Raw genomic sequence first — 24,887 nt, forward strand, 5'->3', positions numbered from 1 at the left:
CTACTTTGAACAAGACTAAAAATCTGATGTATACTGTGCCCGATATCAACGGCGGAAGAATCAACACTGGTGGTACTGGTACTGTCCAGTGGGGGCTAAATCAAGATTCATGTCTTCTTGCAGCCAATGGATGGATCGTACAATGCCCTGGAGTGAACTAATGGAAGCGGAAGAGAAGAGTATCGCAGAAGGCATGCTTGGCAGAGAGGAAGAGGCAATCCTCGAGATCAGACGTTGCGATAAGCAGTGTCATCGTAGCATATTGCCTGAAATAGCTAGCGTTCCACCTTCCTGATCGGGGAAGTTGATGGTATCTGCTGCAAGGCTTAACCGGTGGATTTCCGGCTTGGGCATCTTTTCTACTGAGCATCCTGTGGAATTTTACCCCATTTAATTTAGTCAAAAGTGTTGGTTTACTGTATCCGCGGGTCGCATTTTAACCCTGAAACCATGCTTGTCTATATAAGAAGCAGAGGGATCCCCCTTCTAGGGACGATAAGACTTCCCCATCACACCGCGCTGTGCTTTACCTAGTCTTCGCTTCCAACAGCAAAGATGCAGGAACATCACTCGGGACACTCCAGCGATGCTACCCGGACCGTCTCAGGGACCGGGCAGGAGCCTGACTACCTAGATTTGCCTGTGCGCCAAGTCACCGCCGACGCCAATTTAGAAGAATACACAACGGAAACAGCAGCCGGCCAGATTATTAAACCCGTTCGATCGACGGTGTCAGGACAGATGGAAGATTGGAAACTGGTGACTTTCACTATTGATGACCCCGAAAACCCTAAGAACTGGTCCAAAGCGTTCAAGTGGTACTGTACCATGGTGGTTGCTTTCACATGCTTTGTTGTCGCATTCGCCAGCAGTGTGATCACGGCCGACATCGAAGGCCCTGCCGATGAATTCGGGGTGTCACGAGAAGTCAGTCTTGTTGTCGTCACAGTTTTTGTTATTGGATTCGGCGTTGGTATGTCCCTTGTCATCCCTGAACCCTTCGCTGTTCTTATATTCACCGGCTCCCAGGCCCAATGGCTTTCGCTCCCATGTCTGAGATGTTTGGCCGTAGGCCGGTTTACGCCTTCACGCTTCTCCTGGCCGTCATATTTATTATCCCTTGTGCAGTCGCGAAGAATATTGGTACTCTTATCGTATGCCGAGCGATTGACGGCATTGCTTTTAGCGCCCCGATGACTCTCGTCGGTGGCACTCTGGCGGACCTGTGGAAAAACGAAGAGCGGGGTGTCCCTATGGCCGCCTTCTCCGCAAGCCCCTTCCTCGGCCCCGCTATTGGGCCCCTCGCCGGCGGGTACCTTGCCGATGCCACCGGGTGGAGATGGCTCTACTGGCTTACGCTGATCCTGGCCTTTGTCTCCTGGGTCTTGATCACCTTCACGGTCCCCGAAACCTATGCCCCGACAATCTTGAAACGGAGAGCCAAGAAACTCCGCAAGACCCAGAACGATCCTAAATACGTGACTGAAACAGAGCTGGACTCTCGCCCTACGGCAGAGAAGCTGCGGGTGTTCCTCTTCCGCCCATTCCAGCTTTTGTTTCTGGAACCTATCGTCTTGTTCATCTCGATCTACATGTCCGTCCTGTATGGCCTGCTGTACATGTTCTTCGTTGCGTAAGTCCACGCCCAGAGCGGAGCCATTCTACTTCCTGTTCTAACATACCTCCTAGTTACCCAATCGTGTTCCAAGGTGGAAAGGGCTGGAGCGCCGGTTCAACCGGCCTGATGTTCATCCCTCTCGCCATCGGTGTTATCATGAGTGCGGCTTGCTCCCCATTTATCAACAAGCATTATCTGTCGCTGTACTCAAAGTATGGTGGCAAGCCCCCGGCAGAAGCACGTCTGATTCCTATGATGTTCTCTTGTTGGTTCATTCCGATTGGACTTTTCATCTTTGCATGGACATCATATCCCCACATTCATTGGTTCGGACCTGCAGTTGGTGGCTGGCCCGTGGGATTCGGCTTCATCTTCCTGTACAACTCGGCCAACAACTATCTTGGTATGTGCTCCTAGGATTCTACTTCTCGACCTCCAAATACTGACTGTGCTATAGTTGATACATACCAACATCAGGCCGCATCTGCCCTTGCCGCCAAGACATTCCTCCGGTCTATGTGGGGAGCGTCCACGGTCCTATTTACCGAGCAAATGTATGACCGACTCGGCGATCAGTGGGCTAGTACATTGCTTGCATTCATCGCCTTGGCATGCTGCGCGATTCCTTATGTCTTCTACTTCAAGGGAGAATCTATTCGTCGTTTCTCGCGTTATGCCTACAACGAAGATGAAGAGAAAGCCGACAAGGGTGAGAAGAGTTAAGAAGGAGGCTCGCGGTGTATCTTCCGGCGCATAATTTCGGCGCTGCAAAAGTCCTTTTGTCTTTTGCTAGACATAGGTATCCTTCCTGTGTTCTAGATGGTTGGATGGGTCTTGTAATCTATGGATTGGGAACTGACTGGGGTGTTGTTTGCGGTTTACGAGTGATATGTTTCCAAAGCTTTTAATATATATATATATATATATACCATGATTAATTTAGAGAATATATTGATGTTTAGTGACCTTTGATTATGGAATTACCCCGAAGAGTATGGCAATATAAGGTTATTGATATGTTAGAAATTTAGAGTGCGCAGTTCATTACTGCTTGTTCCTTCCAAGCCTAGGGACCAAGCTGAAGTTTTCATCGCAGGAGGCACTTACCAGCAAATAGAAAATCCGATTAGATAAAAATTTCGGTGATAACTTAACAATCTTATGCTCCCCTCAACTTTAAGCAGTCACCAGTAAATCACACGCAACAGATATCCTAAGGTCACAGTAGAGTTGAACTGATTATAACATAACGAAGTCAAGTTGTTAAGCCACAGACACGATATAAATATAGGCTATCGTAGTGAACCTTATGATTGTACTCCGTTCTTGGCGTAAGTCGGAATAGCGCTCCTACTAGGAGTATTCTTGTAGCTTGGCAGGATAGTGTACGGTTGATCAAGTATTGATTAGACCACGCCACCCTACAAGTAGGTCATTTTGCCATAGATCAGGTTCCTAATTAATTCTTCTATCTAGTCACGCACCCTCTGGCTTATTGGGTAATTCAGAGGTATGGATGGCGTTAACGACGGTAATACCTACTGCAAGGGAGAAAATGGAAAAGAAAAAGAGGAACCCAGCGGCTTAGGCAGAATTATAGGGTAAGGCAAGAAAAAGAGAAAAAAGGTAGCTTCTCCTTGTATAGGGACCTTACCAACTAGGCCATCAGCCCTGCGTGGTGTGCCAGCATAAAGCTTTATAGATACATATAGTTGAGAGGCAAAAGCCGTAGACTGATGGTAGATTGAGGACCCAGAGGGTTAAGCGAATAAGCAACAGAATTAAGGGCAAACATCAATATTAAGAAATACTACCATAAGTGGCTAGTAAACCCTACTTCTTGCCTTTCTGAAATGGTTGAAGATAAACCGCTTAGGCGCCCAAATATAGCCATGCTATGCTATGCTGGGTCACCTTCCCACATGTATATATGTGTCTTCCTATCAACAATAGGGGGACCTCTAGTGTAGTTTCCTACGTTTATATTCTCCGCACTCCGGTTTAAAGATTTCTACCAATATTTATAATTTTGCTTTGATGCGGATTTATATGACTTGTTGATATAGCTACGAGTATCTAATCCACACGGCGTCATTACCTTAGAAACATGAGATCACCCATCGGAAGCCCCCAGCACAACAGTATAGGCTAGTGATGGCCTGCACGCATTTTGGGGTAGGAACAACAATACATTCTATTTCGCAGAAGAAAAACTCTCATCAAGCCCTTCTTTCCTCCTCTAAACAGTTAGATAAGCCGACACCCTTTTTCGAAAAGAACGTGTTGCACTATTGAGGAATGTCAGCCAGCCATAAATTGCTCCTCCGAAGAGGAGACGGTTATCCATGAAAGGTGAGACTTATTTTAAACTGTGAGTATAAGTGAGAATAGAGGCCAGCACCGGTATTTATACCCGGAGACAATAGGATGACCTCGGTATTTGCAAATGGAAGGAATGGGAGTACTTGCGATAGAGCAACTCTGAGAAGGTGCAAAGTGTCTAGAGAATCGAAAAGTAGCAATTATTACAAATATCTACAACACAGTGGCATAGCAGATTCTATGCACAATACTGCCAAAAAATAATGCAGTTAATGAGCTTCTATGGGTGAGGCTCGCAGCGTGGAGAGCAGAGTTTCCGAACCTAGCTCTACCCATAATCGTATCTTTCCGTACTCTATACAAGGCTCTCATACATTATATCGACTAATAGCAAACTTATAGAATCTGGAGCCGCTTTATATTGTAGTATATACTCTTAATATCCTGCTGTAAAAGGAGACATACGTCATTGCCCAATTGGGACTTAGGGCTTCTCGGCTTGTCTTCCCGGCCCCTCATCACGTGGTAATCTGTCGGTATCTTAGTCATCGACACCCCGAATTGGTGGTTGACCTGTGACCCGTAACATCTTGGTCTCCTCCCCGCGAAACTGCTCGCGGACGCTCGATAAGCTTGCCAAGTATCGACGTTCCCGCATTTAATTTAGTCTAATTCCTGAAAACTATGACCCGGCCTTTGGCTTAAGTTATGACAGTGAAAGCCTCGATCTGAACCGTGCTGTATCTGTCCTCCCGCCTCTGATGTGATCCCGCTCTTCGCATGGATGAAAAGTTGAACCGCAGTACTCCAGCAACAGCGAAACCAAGAAATCCAATTCAACCCCTTAAAACTCCTCTATGACGTCCCCATACCAGCCATCCGTATCGTACTCGCCGTCGGTGAACGGCCCCGATATGACGGCTGCGCCCTCCAGACCCGTCTCCGACCTCCCGCAATCCCAAGTCGATGCGATCATTCGAACGAAACGCAAAGCGCGTGAACCGAAGGCGTGCTATCCCTGCCATGCGCGAAAAGTGAAATGTGACCGCAACCTCCCCTGTGATGGCTGTGTCAAGCGCGACCATGCCGATCTTTGTTCGTACGAACGCCCGTCCAAAAAACGCATCATGGGCGGCTCGGGCCCTCCCCAGTATCGCGACAGCCCCGTCGGAGCGGCAACACCGGGTGGAGCGGAAAGCATCGGACTCCCCAATTCCGCTGAAACGCCTATTCGGTTAAAACAGGAACCGGTCGCAGCGAGACCCACCCCCTTGGTGTCTGCCGGTCGAGTGTCAGTTGCGCGCGAGGAGTGGGATAATGTGCGCAATAGATTAAAGGAGATGGAGCAAACTATTATCAATCTCCGTGTTGGACTGGAGAAGACAGAGGAAGGACAGGCCTCCCCATTGGAGACGGGCAGCGTGCAGAGCGGCGACGCAAGCAATCGGTCCAAAGCCGCTTCCCCAGAACGGGAGGGGATCCATGCGGCAAACACCTTGGGCGAGGGCACTGTCCACCTGGGATCTCGATCTGTCCTTGCCTACATACTGAACAATAAGTCCGGGTCTGACCAGCTACAAGCGCTGCTGGAGGGAGGTATCTTGCCGAAGTTGGGTCTTGATAATGAATCGGCGACGTATCCGTTTGTCGACTTATGGTCGTCCGATATGTCCACATTCGATATAAGCGCTGTTTGTAGTGCGCTCCCAAGTGATCAGCAGTGCATGGAGTAAGTTTCGGGAACAGCTTTTACTTTTCTACCAAACGGTTGGCTTATTGTGAAACGGTGTATAGGTTTTTCTACTACTACCGAGACATAGCAGGTGCCATATATCCTGTTATCGAGGACCTGCCGAACTTCGAGATGCACCTTAATCATCTGTTAAGAAATAGGTCGGCCACTGGTGGGATATACCGAGCGGGTGACGATCAGGCTCAGAGACCCTTTGGTGTTTCTATAGCATATCTTGGCTTGTTGTTTGCTGTGCTGGCTTCGGGCTGTCAGTCCTCCGATTTGCCCGGGAAAGAGAGAGAGTTAACATCGCAAGTATATGGTGAGCGCCATGTTCAGCTTCCGTTCGCTGCGAAAAGCCATGCTTACTGGACGTAGTCTGCTGCTCTTACCAGTGTCTTCGAATGACCAATTTTCTGTCCCAACCAACCATAGACGCTATCCAAACGCTCCTTGTGATTGGGAATGTTTTGTCCTACAATATGAACCCGGGAATCTCCTATGTTCTCCTTGGTATGTGGCAATGTTCTACCTCCAAATTTGAGAAAATGCGATTGACCAAGGCTAGGCATGACCCTTCGAATGGGACTGGCACTCGGGTTGCATGTTGAATCGAGCCGTTTCTCTGCAGCAGAGAGATATCGTCGGCGGCATGTTTGGTAAGTAATTCGCGTCTGCCATCGTGAGCTTGGGCAATTCTAACCATGGACAGGTGGTCCATGGCTTGGCAGGACAGTCATTTCTCTCTTTCTTACGATCGACCATCAACCACGGCCGTCTGCCAGCCAGAAATTGCATATAGACAGGACTCGACACCTGGCGAGCTGTCGTATTTCGAAACTCTCTGCCGGATTATTTCCCTGGCCTTGGAGGTTGTGCGCAGCCGAATGCTCAGTCCTCACGCACAATTGAGCCAGAAGACCATCCATGCTTACAAAGAAAGGATCCAGCATATCATGATCGAAGCAAAACCTTATCTGCGTGACCGGAAGTATTGCTTCTCGACATCCGAACATCTCGAACGGGTTGTACTGAAGCTGCATTCCTCTTATTTCTCGTCTGAGCTCCTCCGGCCATCGCTTAAAGCCACCGCCGACCCCAACGACCCGCTCACCACCAGTATGCGTTCTGACTGCGTCAGAAACTTGATGACAACCGTCGAAGCCTATGTTGAAATGCATTCCGTTAGCTCCCATGCATCCCGGTCCTGGATCGCTTTGCAGCGCGCGATCAGTTCGATCTTCTTGTTAGCGGTCACAGACGAATCGAAGACCAACCCCCATTTCTGGACCCTCTTACACGATATGAAGACGATCATCGCGGAACGTGCCAACGCAGAAGGGCTGTTTGGATCGGCCGAAGTGTCTGGTCTTCAGACGGATCGCAACGCCGCTTTCAATGGGTCCATTCCTACCACCACTACCACAACAGCTACTAGCCCTGCTGCTCTTAGCTCCGCCTCCCCTGCATCCGCTGCAGTTGCAGTCGATACTCAGACCCAGTGGGCCAAGCCCCTGACCAAGACTCTCCGTGCGCTGGAAAAACTCGAAAATGCCTTTAGCTCCCATGGCCAGTTGCCATCGGGTCAGGGCACGTCGCCCGCCTACTTGAACCCGTCTACAGCATCTTTGCAGAACCTTGCACCTCCTGTTTCTACTGGCATGACCCCTAGTCTCGGATCCCTTCCGCCCCCCACGCCCGAGAGTTCCACGAGCGGGGAGTGGACCATCCCTAACATCCTTGACCGAGCTGCGGAGTATATCCACCCACCGCTCTGGAGTTGACTGATTCTCTCGATCTGTGGAATTCTGCACTGGGCGTTATGATTGTTTCATTTATGATTGCACGGATTAGCTTACTGGGGGAGTATATATGCGTTCGGTTGTAAATCTTCGGCCCTGGTGTTTCTGTTCGATTTACCTTTTTTTGGCCATGTTATTGTAAAATTCGGGTCTTTGTTCCGCTAACCTCTACTTCATCCGGGCACCCATTTATCTTGAGGATATTTGATAGAAATCAGAAATACTATAATTTGCGAATATGCAATGACGATCTACCCACATGCCCAACGTTCTAAATAGATAACTTAACATCACACTCTTATCCAATGTGAACAACGAGAATATTTCCCATTCCAAACCCGCCCCACGTGTGAAACACAAACCTAACCCTCAGCGGACTGTCCGCCTAAGGCCTTCCATCTGCTGCACAAAAACTCACAACACGTTGGCATCCAATCTCAACCTCAACCTCCAATCCAACCAACCACCCATTTGAACCACCAACATCCCAAACCAAAATGCCCCAACTCCACCCCTACAAAGCAGCAATCCTCCTCTACCCAGGCGTCGACATCCTCGACTTCGCCAGCCCCCTTGAAATCCTCTCCCACGTAAACAACACAACCCCCACCCCCCAAATCACCCTCAAAACAATCGCCCGCACCACCATCACCGCCGGCACTACAACCCTCACCATAACCCCCGACCTCCTACTCGACGACGCCCTCCCCACCCTTCAAGATTACGACATCCTAATCGTCCCCGGCGCAGGACCCCCCGTCACCGATGCCCTCTTAGCCCAGGACCCCATTGCCCCAGAAATCGACCTCGTCCGCCGCTTCGCCGCCCTCCCGCCCAAGGATGGGGCGAGGGTTCCCCGGACGCTGTTCTCCGTGTGCACGGGCGCGCTGCTGCTGGGTAAGGCGGGAGTGTTGAAGGGTGTTACTGTCACGACGCATTATACTGCGTTGGAGGAGTTGAGGGGGGTTTGTAGGGGGGCGAATGGGGAGGGGGCTGTGGAGCCGGTGGTTGTACATAGGCTTTATGTTGATGGGGGGTTGATTGGGGAGGATCGGAATGTGAGGTTGATTACGGCGGGGGGGATTACTAGTGGGCTTGAGGCGAGCTTCTTTCTTGTAAAGGAGGTTTTTGGGGAGGGGGTTCGGGATGAGGTGTGTCAGGTTATGGAGTATAGGTTGCGGGTGTAGATTTCTTGGGGATTGTTTATTGATTTTTTTTATTTTCATTTGGTGTTTGGTTGTGTTGGCTTGTGTGGGAAAGGTTAGTTAGGTTTAGGATTCTACGGGACTGGGGTTGGGCCTTTGTGTCAGTTGGTTACCTAGGCTTTTAATAGTTGATTGAGCTATTGGGATTTCTTGTAGGATTTCGATTTGTTCTAATAGATTGTGGGTAACTGTCGTCTTTCTGGTTGTTGGGATGCCTACAGGGCCAACAATTGTTTGCTAGCTCGGGTAGGTATTCTTGGATGGGCTCTGCTAATGGTGCGAGGACAAAATGGAGGGGTTTCCTCAAATTGAAACAATGGCCCGCAGGTACGTTCCGGGGAATGGAGACATAGATCTTGTGGAATCCCAAAGTTGAATTCCAAGCCACTAATTGTGACAGGATGTATGGGCGCGTTCATCTATACTATATGGGATATCACTCCGCCCCACCCAGAACTCATATGTCCTTGCAACGAGTTCTAAAACACTGGGTACCCCGGCCAGATGGCGGAGACGATGCCCCCAAAGCAGCGGAGAAGGCCTACGAAAGGCACCCTAGGCTCCGTGGAAAACCTAAACTAATAGTTGTGTATGCATGCGTGCCTATGCGAAGCAAGTATAGGCGCTAAGTTTTAATTCGGTCTGCATTGGGGGGAAGAAAATCCATCTTGGCGTTTCCGGAAGATGTTTAGATGAGAAGTCGGTGGTAGGCGTTGTGGACAATCTTGTATTGCTTGGGAAAATTATGCGGGAGTCAGCCCGACTTGTTAGGGTAAACTTCGATGGTTGATTTTAGTATTGGGGATCACTGGGACGGTTGTTGGGCTGATAATGTGAGAAGACATACATTTCTTGAAAGAGAACGGAAGGAAGGCCGATACATATTGCAGAAGGCAGACTGGATAGAATATATGATCTTAAGTACCCAATATACAAGTAAAGCCGGGTCTGTGCCAAACAGATTAGGAAGCCATCAGTTCCTTACACCCATTGCATCACGGCATTCTTTGTTGATGACCATCCAATGGCGACGGAGAATGCAAGGGGCAAATGGATGTCGAGGCACCCGGATGCGTCCAATCTACAGGCGACTCAGAGAGCAGGCTTTGTGTGTGACACTGACATGTCAAGCCATGCATGTTGAAGGCACTAGTTGCTGCTACCTGTTCTCTAGGTGATTGGGGTTGGGACCTAGACGGCGGGGGAACACCTGCTACTTGGAGGTTTGGCTGCAGCAAGATGACTGCCTTTGCCCTTGATTGACCATTGTCCAGCATCTGCATAATATGTGGAAGTGACGCTTCTATTCAACCTCAGCATAGGCCTATCTCATATTCGCGATTACAGGAGGATGCCAACTCACCAGTGGCTATATAGTACAAGTTGGACTGGGAATACTGCGCGTAGAGATTCCATGGCTCAGCCTGTGGGAACTGACCATTGATATCCAGCGCCGCGTAGTTGCTGGAGGCATTCTGTGGCATGTCTAGATTGACGGGGCTGGTACCCGGGGAACAAACGTTGCTGTTTATGAGAACAGGCGGCGGTGATGAACTGGACGAATCGACGTCTTTCGCAGTTGCCTCGATCTGAGGAAATGACGGCGAGTATTGTGAAGGTACGATAGGTGTTGGACTCTGTATATTGCAAGAATAGCAGGCACCTGTCGAGTAAGGGAGGCACGGACTGTTCACAGCAGGCATCATCTCTGCAGCAGGGGATAGAGACTTTCTATCAACATCAAACGATGGTGCCTGAACTACCGGCAACGGAGCCGTTGGATGATGATAGCTCCAACCATTGAGGCTCGCCGCTGCTCTGAGCTCACTCGCAATAACACGTTCCTGCAATTTGGCAATTCGGTCTCGGATTTTGCGGCCTATATACATTTTCATCAGACGTACGACATCTTTTCGGGTCGGAAGAGGTATACTAACGGTGATTCCTCTGGGATAGCCTGTTCTGCAATCTTCTTCTTTCAATAGGGTCCTGCTCCTGCTTGTCACTTGTGGCACCGTTCGCGTTTTGATCCTCTGCAGCAGACTGTGCGCGCATTTTGGCAGCAAAAGCGTTTGTTAGGAGATCTTTCTAGATCGACCACTATAGTTAGATAAGAGAGTTGGCTCCTCAAAATCACACCTGTGATAGCCCTTGTAAAGGGGGTACTGTGACACTAACGTAGATGTACTCTCACGAGTGAGAGGTACGGCGCAAGATGTACTGGTGGCGACAGATCTTATATATAATTACCGCAGTGTTAGACCAACTATGTGCCAGCCACACTTACCTGGTGTCCTTAGGAGCTAATCTGACGTGTTCTCCGCTTATCTAATTATGCTTTATTAAAATATAAGCATCGGGGTCCGGAGAAAGGCCGTTGATTTGCTCGTCACGTCGCCGGGACCTGTGTTTACGAGGTACTGTAATAGATTGAGACAATATTACGGCTACATATGAGAGAGATGGGCCGAGAGAGGATGCGAGTGGGTGAAAACTGGAAAATGAGTACTTAAATAACCACCGGCTTGAGTTCCTTTCTGTTGCTCTAGCATTCCCGGTCCTTCCAAGGCACTACTAGTGAACTATGTCTCGCAATCCACAGTACTGGATACTTGGCCACGAGGTGCTGAGCGCTTCAACTGTTCCGATTCGTTGTATACGCTTTTCAGCAAGTAAAATGAGCAGCCATGCGGGACGTATGAGGCTTGGAGTGGCGTCAACTCGGTGCACCAGTTAGTCCCAATAAGGTCCAGCAAATGGTCGATCCCTGTCCTGGACCTCGCTTTGATAGGACGGAGTAGGGAGTAGTATTGCGCAGATCAGTCGGCCGGGCTCAGCTGATTTGCTAGTCACAGATGCCAGGAATCATTGAGACACACGACTCTTCAGCCGTGTGAACCGTAACACATGAGTTGGTACTTTCTGAATTTTGTGACGGACTCCAGATGCATCTTCCATATCGGCGTCTCACACTCAGTAACTTGAGAGTATCGCGGAACCCACAGGGGCTACCGCAAGCCCTTGCCTATATTATCCTTTTAAGGACCCAAGGAAGGCGGCACCACCAGAGGGGCGCGATCAGGGAGACCGCAAGCTCCAATCTATTGGTACGAATCTTAATTGGACTTCGGAATATTAGAAAGACAGAAAAAAAGAAATATGACCCGATCGGGTGGACCTAGAGGGGGTGATGGTAGACTATTCATGTGGGTCAATTTGGCACACATTTTGGGGTAAATTGCCATGGGGGTGAGAAAAACGCCAACGAAGCTCTTGTTTTAGGCCTTTTTACCTTAGTTCGCTTCAAGGGATCGTAGGGGAGGACTGTACCGACTTGTTTTATGGAAAGAAGGGGCGTGGAACGGCGGACAAACACGACAGCAGGGACCTCAAAGTGGGCATTAAAGATCATGCATAAAGTGTATCTGAACTGAGAGTACTGAAGATCTCCACGTATGTAGCATTTTTGCTTGTTTGATTCCCATCAACAGTACATCACTACTAGCATGGTGCAGAACAAGCGCAACTAAACGCGGATCGGCCGTCAACAATCCAATGTGGTCCACGTTCTATCTTCAACTGGCCAGTCAACCATTACTTGGCTGGTGAAGCTGAAAATATACCCTTCTGATGATGGATTAGAGAAGGGATTGGCTAGAGTGTCGTTTGTGCTACTACTGAAATGGCGGAAGAAGCTGGGTTAAGTAGAGAGTCAGGGGTTCGTATTTGAATAGTAGGCTGTGATTGTTTAAGACAGGACCACTCGTGTCACCAAACTTGAAAGAATGAATGAATTTATTTATGAAGATCCATTTTATGTCCTTTTGCTTTTTTGGGCAGACAAGATGCCGTGATGACGGACCAACCCAACCAATCCTTTGCATATTTACTCATCAGACGAATTTCACAGTGGATACGGCATCCAATAAACTCTGATTAGTATGTTGTTCTATGGATACTGACCTATAAAGGTCAAGAACCTCCAGCCAATGGTTTCAAAGGGGAATTTATAGGGTAGAGGTCCAAATTGAATCGCACCCAGTGCCATAGTAGGGCTACTACATGTTATTCTAGACGTAGTACAACTCGTGGTGTGGGCTAGACCGGTTGCAACCTTCAACTAAAAATGCCAGTTAGAAATCCTTTGGTATCTCCTGGTGCCAGGCGGCCAGATTGCTTACTGATATTTCTCTCACCTCACTAGGTAACCGAATTTTTTTCTCGTCTTACTTCAGGTGAGTTTGTTCTTATCTTGTCCCTCATCCTCCCTCTTTAAGGGAATAAGTAGTCCACACTGGCCTCCAAATTGGAACAAGAAGAACATTCCCGATTCTTAAAGTCAATATCGAGCTCCGAAGAAACACCATGCAGAATTTCATTAACACCGTGAGCAACCTTCTGCCATACCACCTCCTCTCTTATGGTACCCTCCTGGACACAGAGATCTTCCGGGTAACAGATCTGTATCTTCCCCCTTGACAAGTCACTCATTTTATCCGCCTTCAGAGCTTTGTCAACACCAAGATATGCTACTAAGTACTGCCTATACGCGAGTTCATCGCACTCCAAAAGCGCATTTTCCCAGCCCAGTTCAAGTGCCAAGTAGGATTGATCATCTTGACCGTCGCAACCCGTCCCCCCTGTAGCGTTATCTCCTTCACAAAACATGCGTGGGATGCCATTCCATTGGTGATTGTCGGCGTCACAGGCGGCTTGAATTGGATCACCTTCGGCCCGCGAACGACGACCGCGGCGGTTGTCCGGCGAACACTACAAGGTATGCTGTGCATTTTAAATGAGTCTGACATCCCTCCACCGGTACAACGGTTGCAAGCTTCATCCGCCCCGGATATGATCTCATTCGTACTGACCTGGTCGTACAGAACAAGCGATTGGCGAAGATAACCCGGATCCCACGGACCCGGCCACGATGCATCAGGTAAATCGGAAGTTCTCAGTGAATCATGCCATGTCGATCCATCTGAATGCGGTAGCGCTGGTCGCAACCGTTTGGTACGGGTTTTCGCTAGCTTCGAGTCTACTCTCTGGTTGTAGATCTGTCGCTTATCTGGTGGTTTGATTGCGTAGATGTGCATCCCGGCTCGGCTGGCCTTCTCTGTAGATGAAATTAAGTGTCCATATATGTACATAGCCTGTGGTTAGGTTCGACTCCTATCTTATTTGTAGCATTCTGCTGTTTGAAGTGTTCGTAGTAATACCTCTCTACGCCGTATATCTGTTTGATCATATCAACCCTTGGTAGAAACATGATACCTGCCCCTTAGTAATGAGTCTACGGAAAGATGTACGATCGACGATCACTTAGGTGTTTCATAGTCATATAATTGGGCCGTGGACTTAGCATCTCTGTTTTCCCTTGTGAATGCCTTAGGCAGATGAATTACTTCTCAGTTAATAGTGGGCCACGGACACGACGTATACTACTCTACTACAGTCGGATATTGTGCCTTTATTGTAACCTCCTCTCTATATTAGAACATATGTTGGCTAGATATAACGTTTAACAAGTGGAAGTGGAACTCATTATATCTATCCCCATATTGAACACCAAAGTCAGGGCCACCCTTGTGGTTTTGGGCATCTGCAGGTTCCAGAGCGTAGGAAATGGAAGGGCCAAGATAAACAAGTTAACGATAACGTCGAAGAAACCGAGACTAGAATATGCCGCCGCTAGGTTCCGACAGTCTTCTTTTTCTACTACCACGGACCAGTTAAACTTAGTTTGTTGGCAGCTTAGAAGTGAGACTAATATTGTTGATATCGGCCAGAACACGGAAACCGTCAGAAACACACGAGCACTAAATACTAAAATCGCTATGGAGAATTTACGCGCGAGGGACCAGCACATGCTAATCTTTATCAGACCTAGGGATATTGCATGGGGTACCATTGTGGTGTAGGACATCTAATGGAGTTATGAGATATAAGGTCTCTATTGAGGCGAATTTACGGGACAAGCGATTGGTGCATACTTAGATCCTAGTGCACTGATAGGAAGTTACCCGTTACTCACAATAAATAGCGTGTTTATGTTATGCAACTGGAGCTCCCAGATATGATATGCGAAACCTCTCAGATTTCCTAGATCATGGTCAGTTCAGACATTAGATTATTAGGGCTTTATAGACTTACTTACAAGACTAAGCCTACAAAGACCTTGAAAAAAGTGCTATTGAAATAGGTATCATTAGAAAGAAGAAGAAAAGTCTTGGAAGTATAGAACCATACAAAGACTTACAAGTGACATGACATACAAATAATCTTCCTGATTTCTGTGCTCTCAACTATCGGGAGAAGATTCGCAGGACAGTGAACAGTAAAGCGAGCTATCGGAAGAGCTATCTATAATAATTTTTTTAATCCCATTCAGAGATGGTGGGATAATGTCTCCAGTATAACGGAACGAAGTGTTCACAGTGCCTATTGGTGGACTAGCGCTTGAGCTGGTAGCTGAATCTATTATGGAAGAGTTGGTCTCGAATCTACCACATCAGACTGAAGAGAGGTCCAAATGTAGTCGCGCGCTACCGGTCATTGCTTTATAGCTCAAAAGCATGGGATATACAAAGACTTGCGAGCCTAAAGCATCAGCACTTGCCTAGGATAGTGTTATAGATCTGTGCGAAGTTGCGCACTGTCAAAACATGACCAAGATCCAGCCCAAGTTTATTTAAGATTTACATTCTGTTGCCCCGGAGCTTATTATCTACGTGAAAACGCCGACTTGATATTAATTAGAAAGAGGCGATGACGCCTCAAGAATCTTACTGTGTACAGTAAGCTCTATACTCCGTACATTATAGTTTCCAAATTCGGGAAAGGGCATTTCGAGCCGTGTTATTTAAAGTAGTTAACAGATAATCTAACTAGATTAAGCGTGAATTTCAGAGTTAGTGCTCTAATCTTCGAACCATATTAACAAGTAACTTTCCAGCCACCGTTCAGCAATATCTCGTATTAGTGGAGGCACTGTTGCGCTAATGAAACGTGGATAAATTGGGCATGGAGTAGGACTGCAAGTCAGTTTGCCTAACATTCCGGAAAGTAGAGCCAAATAGCTTAGCCTTTAAAATTGGGCTTATCCTCTAGAGTCGGTATATGAGGTTCCAACTAAGCAGGGTAGCATTACTGTGAATGGAAGCACCGCTTTATTATATTAGTTTATGGATTCATTGTGTCTCGGGATAATTGACAGTACTAACCCAAGGGACAAATACCCTTGTATAGATATCACACTTATATCCCTATGTTTTATGAAGATATGCATTCGGCCAAAGACTTGTGCACAGTTCTTCATGCCGATTGCACTGTATACTGTTTGAACATGAAGTACTTTATTACCTAGGCATCAACCTAATCCTATTTAAGAAGGCGGTCTAATAGAATTGTTTTCTGTCGGTTATACTTCATACACCGCCTGCAGTAATAGGGATGTACGGTGCCTTAGTGCCTGGGCGGTTAGGGTAATCCTTCCCCATAACTCCTCATATCTGTAGCGGAGAGGTTAATGCGGGGAGGTTGATCCACATTAGGTGTGCGGCGAGTAATGCAGCAACACTTTAACTACCATGGCAACACCAGAGCATTGCGTACACATTCATTCTCCTACTACTCGAATCTAATACCCAGCCATTGGGTGGTACTTTTAGGTCCTATGCTCCGACCCTGACTTTAGCGCGCCGCCGAAACTAACCACTGATCCATACGAAACACCAGGAGGAGCGAGCTCAGCCTATAGCATTGTCTCTATTCAAAGATAACCTTCCTGCCCAGCTGCAGCCTCTAGGTTAATTTCTTGGATCTTTATAAGCTTGAGCCGTCAGAATGATCGCTTTCGCCGCTCCTCAGGCTGCGTTGCCATTTAGGTATGTCACGTAGAAACAAGATATACCGACTTACAAGCGAGCCAGTTTGGTCGAGCTGGAAGTTTTCATCATTAGCAAGGAGTCCCCTTTTTCAAGAATCCTTGCCGCGAGATATGAGGCTAGCATAGTCTAAGCAACGTATTCCTCATCAACTTCCATGTATCAGCTTTAGAAGGGTACGGACGCCTGGTCATCGATCATAGGAGAACTATAAGTAAATACGTTACTGTAGGTATTTTATGGACTAAATTCATATGTTCTATACTGGACTAGCTGCTGTGGACGATCCTAGCGTAGTGGCTGGACAAGGAGGTAGATCCTGGCAAGACGGGGCATCTGGTCCTAAACTCGTATTATTGTCCCCAACTTCCCTGCTTGATGAATCTCTGTCATCTGTGGATTAAGAATAGCTACATCGGTTTACTACTCTGGCGAATGATTTGGATTCGAGGGTCGTAAATATATGGAGAACTATACGTGGTTAGATTTAATTATCGAGCCATCTGGTCCCGATTTCAGTGCTTGGTTGCAGACCTTCCTTTCGGGCAGCAACAGATTATGATAAGAACTAAATTTAAAAGACCAACCTTCGTGGCCCTATGTAGAAGGGTCACTTGAACATTCACAACATTGGGCTACACAATGACATGGTGTAAGCGAGCCTTCCTTTGAGGTTCCTATATATATATATATAAAACACAAGTAGTGATGATATGTTGGACAGGTAAGGACAGGCTTGCTCTCCCTATAACCAATAGAACAGGATCTTATTCTCTTCCTCGCAAATCCGTGACTACAACGACGGCTACTTGTGTAACAACCAGCATATGGTCACAACCGGTCCAATTAACATTCATACATATCGCCTGCCATGAATTGCCTGACATTCCAGCTGCATTCTCGTATTGTCGAGCCAGTCCAATAAATCATCGGGCAACTCTATACCGTCATGTGCTTATGGCCAATGATCAAGGACAACAATGCCTATAAACAGAGCACCGCAGTGGTGGATACATCACTTGATATCGCTATTCACCTATGACCTTGACCATTCCCAGGAATAAACCGTCAGTGTGACCCCACCCGTGATTAATAAATGACCGAACATGTCCCTCTTGCGAAATTCTTATATGGTCTCTACCATTTTGCCCGTTGTTACATTCATCCAGTATGAGGTTTTTGATAGCGAAAGCCCTTTCTCTCGCCGTTGTAGCTGTTTCACGGGCAACCACCCCGCATTCAGGCTTCGACCCCTCGAAGTTCCAACCGCATGAAGCCATCACTCGCAATGTCTGTATTATTGGCGGCGGTTCCGCCGGCACATATGCAGCGATTCGTCTTCGACAAATGAACCAGAGTGTGGTGGTTATCGAGAAAGAAAACCGTCTGGGGGGACATGTGAATACCTACGACGACCCGGTAACCGGAGCCGCTATCGACTATGGAGTGCTATACTACGAGGACCTGCCCTGGGTACGAGACTACTTCAACCACTTCGGTATCGCACTAGAGAGAGTTTCCGTTCTAGGGCAACAGCTTACTCAACGCCGCGTTGATCTTCGGACCGGAACTCCCGTCGGCCCAGCGGAAGGCAACATGCTTCTAGCACTGGCAAGCTACGCGGGCCAATTGCTCAAGTACCCCGATCTCAACTCAGGGTTTAATCTTCCCGAGCCAGTGCCCCCGGACCTGTTGCTCCCATTCGGCGAGTTCGTAAAGAAGTATAAGCTGGAGGGCGTGGTCGACATTATCGCAACCTTCAACCAAGGCGCAGGCGACATCCTGCAGCAATTGACCCTCTACATGATGAAATATTTTGGCCTGGACGTACTTCAAGGGGCGTTGTCGGGTTTCCTTCAGCCAACCACCCACAACAATAGCCAGTTGTACGGCGCTGCGCGGAACGAGCTGGGCGAGGACGCATGGCTAAACAGCACCGTTGTAGCTACGCACCGCCACGAAGACGACGAATGGGTCTACGTCCTCGCGAAAACACCCGCCGGCCAAAGGCTCGTCCGCGCAAAAAGGCTGATCATCGCCATCCCCCCAAGGCTAGATATGCTGCATGGAATAGACCTAGATGAGACAGAGCGCGACCTATTCGGACAATTCAGCAACACCTGCTACTACAACGCTCTCGCCCGGATCCCGGGTATCCCGGAAAAGATACAGTTTTTGAACCGTGCCAACGATACCCTTTACCAACTGCCCCCAATGCCGGCGGTCTACATTATCAGTCATACACGGTCGCCGAATCTGACCACTATTCTGTACGGAAGTAAGGAGCACATGACGGAAGAGCAGGTTAAGAGTAACATGACGCGGAGTGTGTTGCAACTGCGGAACGCGGGCATTCCAGTCCAGGCACCGGAGTTTCTGAGGTATTCCGATCACAGCCCATTCTTGCTGACTGTCCCGGCGGAGGCAATTCGGAATGGCTTCTACCGGAATCTGAATGACTTGCAGGGTCATCTAAGTACGTATTATATGTCTGCGACGTTCAATACGCATGACTCGGCCCAGATTTGGAGATTCGTTGATGGGCTACTCAGGGCGCACTGGACGCCGTGATGACTGGGAAGGAGCGGTGATGTGCGGTGTAGTGTTTCGGAATATTATCGCTGACTTGTTAATATCATTCTTCGAGTATGAATAGCAATACAATATTCTTATTTGATGTGACAAACAATCTGTATCTTTTATCATATAGAGCCTAGGGTATATTGTTTGTCGACTAGCCGATGCGTTCACTCAGTATAACAATGCCTTGATTGAGAATACAATAGAGTAAAAGTGGGTACCCTGAAATTTTTTTTTTTTTTTTTTTTTAAAAAAAAAAAAAAGGACACAATATCTGATATTCTAGAAAGAAGGGAGCGCAGAACTTGATCAGATAACATCTGCACTATAGTCTAAGTATACTTTTCTGTAGCTATTCCACAATACCCAAAGACACAATTCTCGCCATGAGAAGCAGCAATCATGTGGCCTTGGAATAGTGATACTTCCTTCTCCTTGGGTAAAGACGAGATGAGCACTTGGGAGATCTGCAATCACCTCACTATATATCTATTCTGTGCCCCACCGACGTGGTAACTCGTAGACATCCAAACCCCATACTCACAATAGCCCTAACTCATCCAACTCCAGAATAACCACCCTCACAAAAGCCGAAATCACTAACAAAGCGCAATATAACAACGCGCTCGGCTTCTTCATGTTACTATGAACGGTCTTCGTCTTCGCGTCCCTGATCGGGAAACCCGTCCCCTGACTAATCTAGCCTATGTTTCTATTTTCTTTCTGGTTGATGTAAGGTTTTTGTTTATTGCGAGTAGTTATTTTGCGCTGGCAGGTGGGCATGCGGACGTCGGGAGGAGGTTGCGGAAGGTGGGTGGTGTGGTGTGTTTTTCTTTTTAGGTTGGTTTTGGAGGAGTTGAATATGGGGAGGTATTTACGAGGTGTGTAGATTGATGGGATAGGGTTATGGTTGGGGATATTTATGTCTATGTCTATGTCTACGCCAATCAACCATGGGAGTTGAAGTGTTGGGTTTAGGCTGAGGATTTGTTTGTAAGGTGTCACATGTTGAAATAATGAGAGCTTTATACTCAATTACACAGGTCTTATGCTTGGGTTGGACAGAGGTGAGGGGGTCGACATTGTCACTTCATGTTTGTGTTTCTTTTTCTTGTACGAGGGTGGGTTGCGTGTTGGCTTGTGATTATTTGGGACTAAGATTTAGTGGTGTTACCCTGGAATTTTGCTTGTTTTCTTCAGTGGCATTGCGTACGTTATTTGGGTCGTGGTCTTAGATGCCTTTCAGTAGTAGAGGGTTTGTTTGGGCTCGGTGCTTTGCCATAGGAGTTGCAAAGGAAATTTGGAGATCCTCACTGCTCTGCTGTCGCTAAGAAATGGATTTTGCGAGCAATATCAATGAGCCAGGAGGAGGACGGGGCCTAGTATACTGCATAAGTTGAGAGATATTAAACTATTTTAATTGACGAAGAGGACGTTAAGGATGCAATGAGTTACCAAAAATAAACACTATATTGCACTAAGCTTAGTAGACACTAAGCAATATCTTGACAAGTTTGGAGAAGATATGGCTTTTTATCAACTATCGATTGTACGTGCTATATATCGTCATGGTATAGATTAGAAACAGACAAGTAAACCGCCGTAGGGGACATATTTCCCAGCTCAACTCATTCATCCTTAGTAGACATTATTCACATATCAAACAGCATTGGTATCCCAACATGTATCACATAGCAGAATCAAACAATCAGCCAGCGCGCGGCCGGGGTCCAGTAACCGCAAACATGCCCTGCGGCCTTACGCTGAACGCTCCGTTGTAGTTCACCCCATCGTTGTGCGTCACGTATTTCGGGTCCGCTAATTCAAACTCGACATCTTTGAGGATGCTTGCCAGCGTCATGAACGACCATTGCCAGGCATACTGCTTGCCGATGCACTCGCGCTTGCCGTTACCGAAGCCCTTCTTGACACCCTTTGGGAGGCTATCAAACTTCTCACCGACCATACGCTCCGGCCTGAACGCTTCGGGGTCCTCAAAGACCGCTGGATCGCGATTCACAGCCGAAAGAATGGCGATCAGGGGCTGGTTCTTGGGAACTTCGTATTCGCCAGCGAGTATGACTGGGCCCTCGGTTGAGGGGATGGGCTCGATATTGAAGCCAGGTGCGACGCCAGAAAGACGGAAGGATTCCCGTAGGATAGCCTCCGTGTAGGGTAGGCGAGAAAGGTGTTCATACTCAACCTTGACAGAAGGTCCGCCAACCACGGCGTCGAGCTCGGCACGAGCCATTTCTATCTCTTCGGGGTGTTTCGCGAGATAATACATGGCGAAAGCGATGAGATTGGGAGCTGTGGCGCTACCGATGAAAATATTGATGATTTCGTCGAGCACCTGGCTCTCGGTTAGGCCCTTGCCGGTCTCCGGGTCTTTGCCTTCCAGCAAGGCATAGAGCATGTCCTTCTTGTCGGAGGGGTTGTTTCGGCGAGTAGCGACGATCTCAGCTCCATAGTCGCGCATAGTCTTGATCCAGGCGTTCCATTTGCGGTTGTAGAACAGCCAGTTAAGGACCTTGGGGCGGGTAGGTCGGCGCATCGCTTCGTGGGTAGCGCCATCCATGGCTTTGAGGACAGCAGGTTCCGGACCCTCCATAATGTGTACCCGCTGGTTGAAGAAGCAGAGCATGTTTGCAGCGTGATTCAGTCGATCCAGGTCGCTTGTGACATTGACGCGCTGCCGGGTTCCTCCCGTCCATTTTCGGATCAAGTCATCGGTGGTCTCCTGGATGCCTGAGAAAACTTGTTCAACAGCTTCCGGGGAGACCAGGGGCGCCATGATGCGGTGTGCAATGCCCCATGACTCCATCTCGTTGTGGCGTGCTGTGAATAAACTGTCATGGACCGCTTGGCGGATCTCGACGATCGGCCCGGCGACGCATTTGCGGAAGCGCGTTTCATCACAAATCTCCTCTAGTAGGGCGGCACCGGTGATAAAGACGATATCATGACCGAGGATGCTAATTTTGAAGATGGGGCCTGTTGTATAAAGCAGGAGACTGTTAATGGTCCTCTGCTAGAAATGGCTTTCCCAGAACTCACGATAATCCTTGGCTAGCTTGTTAAACGAGCCCCAGGCATTGCTGCCGCTAATGTCGAAGAGATTTCCCAGGATGGGGACTCCCTTGGGCTTGGGAATAGGCGACGGCATGATGTGTAGCTAGCTAGGTGAAGAACACAAGGGGCAAAAAGTTCCAGCAGATAGGGAAAGGTTCAGACGCTGGAGGACAGGCCATTTATTTTAAATTGAGACCCCAACAGATCATCAGTTTGCTCCTCTGCTCCATCCTGCACGTCCATCCCCGTTCTTGCCCGTGCAACCCGCGCGGGCAGCCATGATTTGTGAAGATTCTGGTGTGGCTGCAGATCTCGGTTCAGCTGAATCTCGCCGATTCGCGCGACGATCCTAGTACAATAGTTGGTGGATTGGCTGGTTCTGGCCAGGTCTCCACCGGGATATCTCTCGGTGGTCCTAAAGGAGGATCGATCGTCGCACAGATCATGGTTCGTCGGGAGGGTGAGGAGCTTCCTTGCTTCATAGGTGGCCACTCAGAGTGGCAGGATTGTCAGCTCGAGGGCCAATTGACGAGAAAAGGGGCGGTCGGTGGATGTTTGTTATGATTTAGTTCTGCGACACGAGACAGGATCTTCTCTGATTTGGCGGAAGTTGACTCCACTGCGGCCGCGGACCGTCCATGGCGACTCAATAGCCGAAGTCAAGTCCATCTCTTTCGGGTTATCCTTTGATGTTGGAATGAATAATAATCTTCTTCTGCGTGAGAGGGAATGGTTAACCAGGAGTATCTTGAATCCAAATGGGGGAAATCGAACTCATTCTTTCATAACCCGGGTCCAAGACTTTCCAATTGACTATTAACTAGGAGTAAGTAGTGTACAGTAGCCCACCTCCCCACTATTATTAGCTCTTCGCACAGACCATTTCCTATGCAGAATCTTTCTTTGAGGTATTCTCATCATGTCTATCACTGATCATAGTAAGCAGGTATAGATAGACGTACGTATGACCACGAGGGCTGCCACGTATATCAACTAGCTCAACAAGGGTTGCATCTGCAGATAAAATGAGCGCCACGGCTATTATTTTTGGAGAGAAGTCCAGCTCATGTCATAACGCAGATCTCCACGTCAGAGCACGCTGCTGAAACTAGGTAAATATTGGCTTCTCAGAGTAATTGACCACTACACCACAAACCCAGACTCCAATATAGTTTTTGAAGTGGAGTGTGGCATGTACAGAGAACTAGACTAGCTGTCAGGCCGGTCCCACGGCACTGACTCGGGGAAACTCCTATTAACCCTAATCCTTTGTCACGACTCCACTCCCAGCCACCGGTTGGTAGGTATGCGATATCCCTTAAGTATTTCGATTTTTTGCACTTCAAGTTCCCTATTGGTGAGTCGAGGATCGTTTAAATGATTCAAAAATGACATCAGGGCCGCCTCCACTTGCATATGATTCTGTCTGCCCTGATCTTGTCTATTGTTTTTGCTTGAATAGGCGAAACTCGAATCTTCGCAGGAGTGAGGATTACGCTAGGCATGACCAAATCCTAAACAAAACCGGCATTGGGGTTAGTCAGTACAATCAATATCACAAGGAAGCGAATGTTGTGACTCTAAGCACGCTTGACTTTCCCTTTCAACAGTAGAAGGTATATCTCCAAATTTGGATCAGTGAGACCTTACATAACCACTGCTCGAAGTTAGAAGGCGTTGAATCGAGGAATATATCTGGATTTGCAAAGCGACGGGTTAGACATGCTGACATCAGTCTCACGACCAGCAAAGCTTCTTGTCAACTAGATAGAGCGGACTATAGACTAATCCTAACAGAAAGCAGATACTTGGATGTAGATCCTAGGGTTGAAACTCTATAACTCATCAGGCACAATATGTGGAAGGCGCATAGTACTATGGTCTAGTCTGAAGCAAGCCCAGCAGTTTATGGATATATTGCTCTACCAGATACAGAGGCCTTCCAAACACCTTCAAGGAAGACACATACCGTGGGTATAGGATACTATCCTCAGGCTCTTCGCGCAGCTCTCTATAGACAGACGAACAGAGAAGAATTTGAACCCCAGACACAGCATCCGTTCCAACCACCATCGGAAACCCTTTGTCCATTATCCTCAACGTCAGCTTCCTAATGATAATCTCCTGGATATCACCGTCCCTGAACTTATCCACATTTCGGTGATCTATCTCCTATAACCCACACCAAGAACACCCTAGCCAACATCGGCAATAAACCAAGCAAGACAGACAAAGGAGAAAAGAACTTTGTACCATCCCAGCAAAAATCCAAGTCCCACCCGGTGATAACGGGACCATAAAGACCAACCAAAATGGTTGATACTCTTCGTTTGCAGACATATGAACTCCATCCTTCTATTTCCCGAACTGTCTCCCCGTCGAGAACTCAAACACCCCTCTTCCTAACGCACGAAAATGGAGCAATATCCAGAGAAGATACAGATTACATAGCCACCTTAGCCTCAACGTTTCATTAATAAACCCCTCCAGTCTAGAGAGAAAGGGACTAGATATCTCTGTAATGATCACATCCGCAACGGAGAATGTAGAGACTCAGGAATCGACGGATAGGAACCAGGGTTATTGAGCTTTGCCGGGCTTTTACGTGAAATCCCCGAGAGCTTGTTCCTATAGTCATATCTCGCAAAATGTGCTTTTGAGACCATGAAG

The 24,887-nt window shown here is 47.9% G+C and overlaps 7 protein-coding genes across 7 annotated transcripts; 5 read left to right on the forward strand and 2 right to left on the reverse strand.

Annotated features, from left to right (window-relative positions):
• The first annotated feature begins 350 nt into the window (after positions 1-350).
• BDW43DRAFT_272981 (MFS transporter) lies at positions 351-2,584 on the forward strand. The gene is made up of 4 exons (XM_032041576.1): positions 351-973; positions 1,030-1,633; positions 1,690-2,021; positions 2,076-2,584. The coding sequence occupies exons 1-4, from the start codon at positions 556-558 to the stop codon at positions 2,339-2,341; spliced, it is 1,620 nt and encodes a 539-aa protein (XP_031901633.1). The 5' UTR covers positions 351-555; the 3' UTR covers positions 2,342-2,584.
• A 1,977-nt stretch (positions 2,585-4,561) lies between these two features.
• Positions 4,562-7,717, forward strand: BDW43DRAFT_272985 (putative C6 transcription factor). The gene is made up of 5 exons (XM_032041577.1): positions 4,562-5,669; positions 5,735-5,994; positions 6,051-6,185; positions 6,241-6,331; positions 6,385-7,717. The coding sequence occupies exons 1-5, from the start codon at positions 4,798-4,800 to the stop codon at positions 7,454-7,456; spliced, it is 2,430 nt and encodes an 809-aa protein (XP_031901634.1). The 5' UTR covers positions 4,562-4,797; the 3' UTR covers positions 7,457-7,717.
• Positions 7,718-7,971: 254 nt separating this feature from the next.
• Positions 7,972-8,661, forward strand: xanA (isonitrile hydratase-like protein xanA; the record flags this gene model as incomplete). Its single annotated transcript, XM_032046825.1, has 1 exon — positions 7,972-8,661. The coding sequence occupies one exon, from the start codon at positions 7,972-7,974 to the stop codon at positions 8,659-8,661; it is 690 nt and encodes a 229-aa protein (XP_031901635.1).
• Positions 8,662-9,484: 823 nt separating this feature from the next.
• Positions 9,485-10,568, reverse strand: xanC (transcription factor xanC; the record flags this gene model as incomplete). The annotated part of the gene is made up of 3 exons (XM_032044727.1): positions 9,485-9,504; positions 9,746-9,982; positions 10,043-10,568. The coding sequence occupies 3 exons, from the start codon at positions 10,566-10,568 to the stop codon at positions 9,485-9,487; spliced, it is 783 nt and encodes a 260-aa protein (XP_031901636.1).
• A 2,476-nt stretch (positions 10,569-13,044) lies between these two features.
• BDW43DRAFT_310054 (DUF4149 domain-containing protein) lies at positions 13,045-13,759 on the forward strand (the record flags this gene model as incomplete). Its single annotated transcript, XM_032046826.1, has 3 exons — positions 13,045-13,131; positions 13,234-13,456; positions 13,563-13,759. 3 exons carry the CDS (start codon positions 13,045-13,047, stop codon positions 13,757-13,759), a joined length of 507 nt encoding a protein of 168 aa, XP_031901637.1.
• A 3,912-nt stretch (positions 13,760-17,671) lies between these two features.
• On the forward strand, positions 17,672-19,189 carry BDW43DRAFT_318736 (uncharacterized protein; the record flags this gene model as incomplete). Its single annotated transcript, XM_032048747.1, has 2 exons — positions 17,672-17,774; positions 17,809-19,189. The coding sequence occupies 2 exons, from the start codon at positions 17,672-17,674 to the stop codon at positions 19,134-19,136; spliced, it is 1,431 nt and encodes a 476-aa protein (XP_031901638.1). The 3' UTR covers positions 19,137-19,189.
• Positions 19,190-20,853: 1,664 nt separating this feature from the next.
• On the reverse strand, positions 20,854-22,311 carry BDW43DRAFT_318738 (putative cytochrome P450; the record flags this gene model as incomplete). Its single annotated transcript, XM_032048748.1, has 2 exons — positions 20,854-22,139; positions 22,203-22,311. The coding sequence occupies 2 exons, from the start codon at positions 22,309-22,311 to the stop codon at positions 20,854-20,856; spliced, it is 1,395 nt and encodes a 464-aa protein (XP_031901639.1).
• Positions 22,312-24,887: the final 2,576 nt, after the last annotated feature.

The sequence above is a fragment of the Aspergillus alliaceus genome (assembly GCF_009176365.1).
Source record: "Aspergillus alliaceus strain CBS 536.65 unplaced genomic scaffold BDW43scaffold_15, whole genome shotgun sequence".
Classification (NCBI taxonomy): domain Eukaryota; kingdom Fungi; phylum Ascomycota; class Eurotiomycetes; order Eurotiales; family Aspergillaceae; genus Aspergillus; species Aspergillus alliaceus.

Bases quoted from the DNA above. Each gene is read 5' to 3' on its own strand.
- BDW43DRAFT_272981 (XM_032041576.1), top strand. From the start codon at position 556: ATGCAGGAACATCACTCGGGACACTCCAGCGATGCTACCCGGACCGTC. The intron at 1,634-1,689 runs GTAAGTCCACGC...CATACCTCCTAG, and splicing joins CTGTACATGTTCTTCGTTGC to TTACCCAATCGTGTTCCAAG. The intron at 2,022-2,075 runs GTATGTGCTCCT...ACTGTGCTATAG, and splicing joins CTCGGCCAACAACTATCTTG to TTGATACATACCAACATCAG.
- BDW43DRAFT_272985 (XM_032041577.1), top strand. From the start codon at position 4,798: ATGACGTCCCCATACCAGCCATCCGTATCGTACTCGCCGTCGGTGAAC. The intron at 5,995-6,050 runs GTGAGCGCCATG...TACTGGACGTAG, and splicing joins GTTAACATCGCAAGTATATG to TCTGCTGCTCTTACCAGTGT. The intron at 6,332-6,384 runs GTAAGTAATTCG...AACCATGGACAG, and splicing joins TATCGTCGGCGGCATGTTTG to GTGGTCCATGGCTTGGCAGG.